Below are 3,966 nucleotides of genomic sequence, written 5' to 3' on the forward strand. Positions count from 1 at the left end.
GTTTCTTCATTTTTTATTTTAAAGTTGTACATTAAAAAATATTTTATGTTTACACTTCAATTTAATGTTTAATTTTTTTTTAAATCAATCCATGTAATATACGGATCTCACACATAATAATAATAATAATAATAATAATAATAATAATAATAATAATAATAATAAAAAAGTTGAATACCTTTATATGTACAACGCCTCCCAAACCCAACAAACCAAACACCTAAACACCAACCAATGATTGGGCCGGTATCATTCGAAATCAGAGCTATTGGATTATAAACGCAGCCCAATTCCAAACAGCAAAACCCGAACAAGAATCAACAATGGAGACAAAAGAATCGTCTTGCGCAAGAAACACGCAACGCGAAATCAATAAAAGGGCTTTTGAATCAATTGATTCGTTGATGAGAGCTGATTCTCCTAGCACTCTGAAGCGAAGAAGACTCACCACTATCGATCATATGGAATCTCAATTTGCCGCGGTTTGTCCTTCACTCATGTGTTCTTAGTTTCTACGAAGTATATTTAATTAGGGTTTTTTCGTTTTTACATGATGTGGTACATTCTTATTAATTGATCAATGTCAATCTCTACGGAAGTGTTTCCCTCTTGATCCAATTGGTCGAATTACTTGTTGATCATTCATAAACGCTAACTGAATCTCTAGAACTTTATCGAGGCAATTACCTGTTTTTTTAGTTAACTGATACTGGATCAACTTATGCGGGTTTGGAATCGATCAAGGATGAGAAATTGAGGACTGTTCTCATTTTCGATCATGCTGATTACTATAATATTAGGCTCAATCTTGTTCTTTTGTAATTAAGTTCTTTACATGTTATATCACTAAAGAAGAACATTGGCTTAAGGATTTTAGCTGTTGATACACTGAATGTACAATATTTCAAACACTTAATGCCTTGTAATGACATAAATCAGGAAAAGCTTGCTGCAGCAAAGCAAAATTATGGAAGAGATATTCGTGTATTTGAGACAACAACTTCTTCTCACACATCAAATGAGCCAATTAACGAAGGTATATACCCACATGACAAGACAGGACAAAAGACGTAAATGCCCTTATACCTTCATTATAAAAAAAATCCCTACAAATCTTGCAGTAAGGTTTAATGACTTTTGTAATTTCGCAGAAGAGCCGGATGAGTTTTTTGAATTCACTGCGGAAGATTATTATCGCATCTTGGCTACAAAAAAGGAAGGTGAGAATATTTATATTTATATTTATATGGTAATTTTATTAAAAACCAAAGTGTGTTTTTATTCATCCCAAATTAAATGAATTATTTTCTTTTGTGGATATGGACAGATAAAGTTATGAAGACAAAAAAACTCCGAGAAGCAGAAGAAGCCACTCGTAGATCAAGAATTACCAAGGTACTATTTTCAATGATGAGGATAAGAAGGGCATTCTCGTCTTTTTGCTCAAACGAGAGATTAAAATAACTGATGACTGACAACTGACAACTAACAAGTCCCTATCCCACCTTTTTAGATGTGACAAAAAGTTGCAATTCTTGTCTCATTGACATCTGTCTCAGTCCAGTGTATGTCAAGTGCATGACAAACAGACAAACATACAGTACACAGTACAACCTGTTTTGTCCTGTCTAACTACAATTTCTTGTTTTTATAGGCGGTGATTCGTGTGAGGTTCCCAGACAACCATACGTTAGAAGCCACATTTCATCCATCAGAGACGATGCAAAATTTAGTTGATCTTCTTATAAAAGTTGTGGCTAGACCCGATTTACCTTTTCATATATGTAATCATATTTGTAAATTCCTTTTTTTTTTTTTTTTTTTCTATAAGTTTATAATCATTTTAAATTAGGTAGTATTTGTTATATACTAATATTTTTTTTTTCATAGTTACTACTCCTCCAAAGAAGCTAATAAAAGACATGTCTCAAGATTTTTACTCTGCCGGATTTGCCCCTGGTGCAATTGTCTATTTTTCATACGATCAACCAAAAGGTATTATTTTTTTTTAATAATTGCATTTTTTGTTTTCTTTTTTCTATGATCATATCATATATTTAATATTTGTTACTTGTAATAATGGATGATAAATTAACTTGATGTTAACTATGATATATTTTAAATTAACATTTATGTTTCAAAAAATTTTAAAATAATAATTTAAAACACAATATATGTTTTAATAAAATACATAATTGACATAGTATGATAATCAACTAGTTGTGAGACCCATGTGTTATATGGGTTAATTTAAAAAAAAAAAAGTTAAATATAAAGGTCAAAATATTTGTGAACTTTGAATTTATAAGAAAATAATAAAAATAATGAACTATTATAATGTAAATGTTTGTTATCTTTTAAATTTAAACAAACAATTTAAATCAAGAAAAGAAACTAATGAACTTTAATTTTAGGAATTTTGAAATTAAAAGAGAAGTTTATTAATAAAATTAATATCCATTTATTGCTACATTTATTACAATTATATTAAAATATTATGTAAAATTTAATAAAATAGGAAAACTCATAAAATGACATGTGGAAAAAAAACATCAAAATGACATTTGCCAAATTGAATGACAATGTGACAAGTGGCAAAAAAACATTCATTTATTAGGAGAGGATTTGAAATTTGTTTTATACAAATAATTTACAACGGTTATATTTATAAATATTATTTTTAAATTTCATCCGATAAAAATAATTGAGTCAAATTTGCAAGAAGCTAATAAATATAAAAGGGTATTCTTGATTTATTTTGGTTATAATTCTTTTAATAATACAATTTATGAGGTTATCTAAATAAAATGATGCGAGTTGAATTTGTAAAAAACTAACAGATAGAAAAGGTTATATTTGTAAATTGTAAATTCCAATGGAAATTTGTCAACGTGTAGTGTTTTATGGGTGTAGGTGATGGTGATGCTGACGTGGCATTCCTTAAAGAGGAAGTGATGGCTTTGAAAGGTCTTGAACTTGTAGCCGAACCGGAGAAGCCTACGGTTGACCAATTGACCACCGTGCCTGTGGTGGCTGCCGCCCCTCCATCGGCTCAAGAGCGGAAGCCGGCTGCCGATAAAAAGATGGTTAAGCCAAAGTGGTTGAAAATGTAACAATTTGTCAGACTTATAAAATCAAAGTTTTTAAAATGTGGATTATATGTAACCTTCTTTCTATAAGTCGATATGTTTGTGCAAAAAGATTATTCTCGTGGGCCCATAGGGATGTAAGGTTGATATAAAATCCGAAAATCGGTCTGCAAAGAGCTCAATCCACATTGAAACTGACTAATCTTGAATACTTTTTAAGTAGAAATGGAGGTGACATTGATATTTTTGTGTTATTAGTTCGATATGAAAAATATAAAGGTAATGGGAGTTTAATACCGAAGATAAATGACATTAAGTAGAGTTAGTTGTCAAGATTGGGATTATATATATATATATATATATATATATATATATATATATATATATATATATATATATATATATCATGGTTAAATAATAGAAAAGAAAGTAACGAATCTGACATGGTTAAATAATTGAGTTTTTGATTGTAATAGGGTTATTGGAAAAAAATATTTATCATTTTAGAGTTCTTTAAAAAATATTTACCAAAATGGTATTACTTTAATTTCAAAACTAATATCATTGTTTTTTTAAAAAGAAAAACACGTTTTTTTGACTACACTGAAAGGTTGGAACGAAAACAGAAAAGAAAAAAAGAAATCGTAAGTGCAACTAGGGCTCCACCTGTTCGTTCGTCGTTCTATCGTCGCACGTCCACCATCATCGTCTGCCTGCGGCCTCCTCTATCCGTCGCCGATGACCTGTAACCTCCTCCACCCTTCGCTCCATTCAAGGTATGCAAAGTTGTTATCGATTTTGATTCTTCCTGCTCGTTTTCTATTTAATTTTTTGCATCTCTATTATTAAATTGTTGCTTCTAGATTCCGATTCTTAA

The 3,966-nt window shown here is 30.1% G+C and overlaps 1 protein-coding gene across 2 annotated transcripts; it reads left to right on the plus strand.

Moving 5' to 3' along the window:
* The first annotated feature begins 308 nt into the window (after positions 1-308).
* On the plus strand, positions 309-3,200 carry LOC145037288 (plant UBX domain-containing protein 1-like). 2 transcript variants are annotated; one of them, XM_078985914.1, is made up of 7 exons: positions 309-482; positions 940-1,036; positions 1,152-1,220; positions 1,328-1,395; positions 1,655-1,784; positions 1,891-1,995; positions 2,914-3,200. In XM_078985914.1, the coding sequence occupies exons 1-7, from the start codon at positions 324-326 to the stop codon at positions 3,111-3,113; spliced, it is 828 nt and encodes a 275-aa protein (XP_078842040.1). In that variant the 5' UTR covers positions 309-323; the 3' UTR covers positions 3,114-3,200. The 2 variants fall into 2 exon arrangements, with proteins under 2 accessions (XP_078842040.1, XP_078842041.1); XM_078985915.1 differs by having other exon boundaries at positions 349-482; positions 940-1,070.
* Positions 3,201-3,966: the final 766 nt, after the last annotated feature.

The sequence above is a fragment of the Lactuca saligna genome, chromosome 3 (genome assembly GCF_052625555.1).
Source record: "Lactuca saligna cultivar CGN05327 chromosome 3, ASM5262555v1, whole genome shotgun sequence".
NCBI lineage: Eukaryota > Viridiplantae > Streptophyta > Magnoliopsida > Asterales > Asteraceae > Lactuca > Lactuca saligna.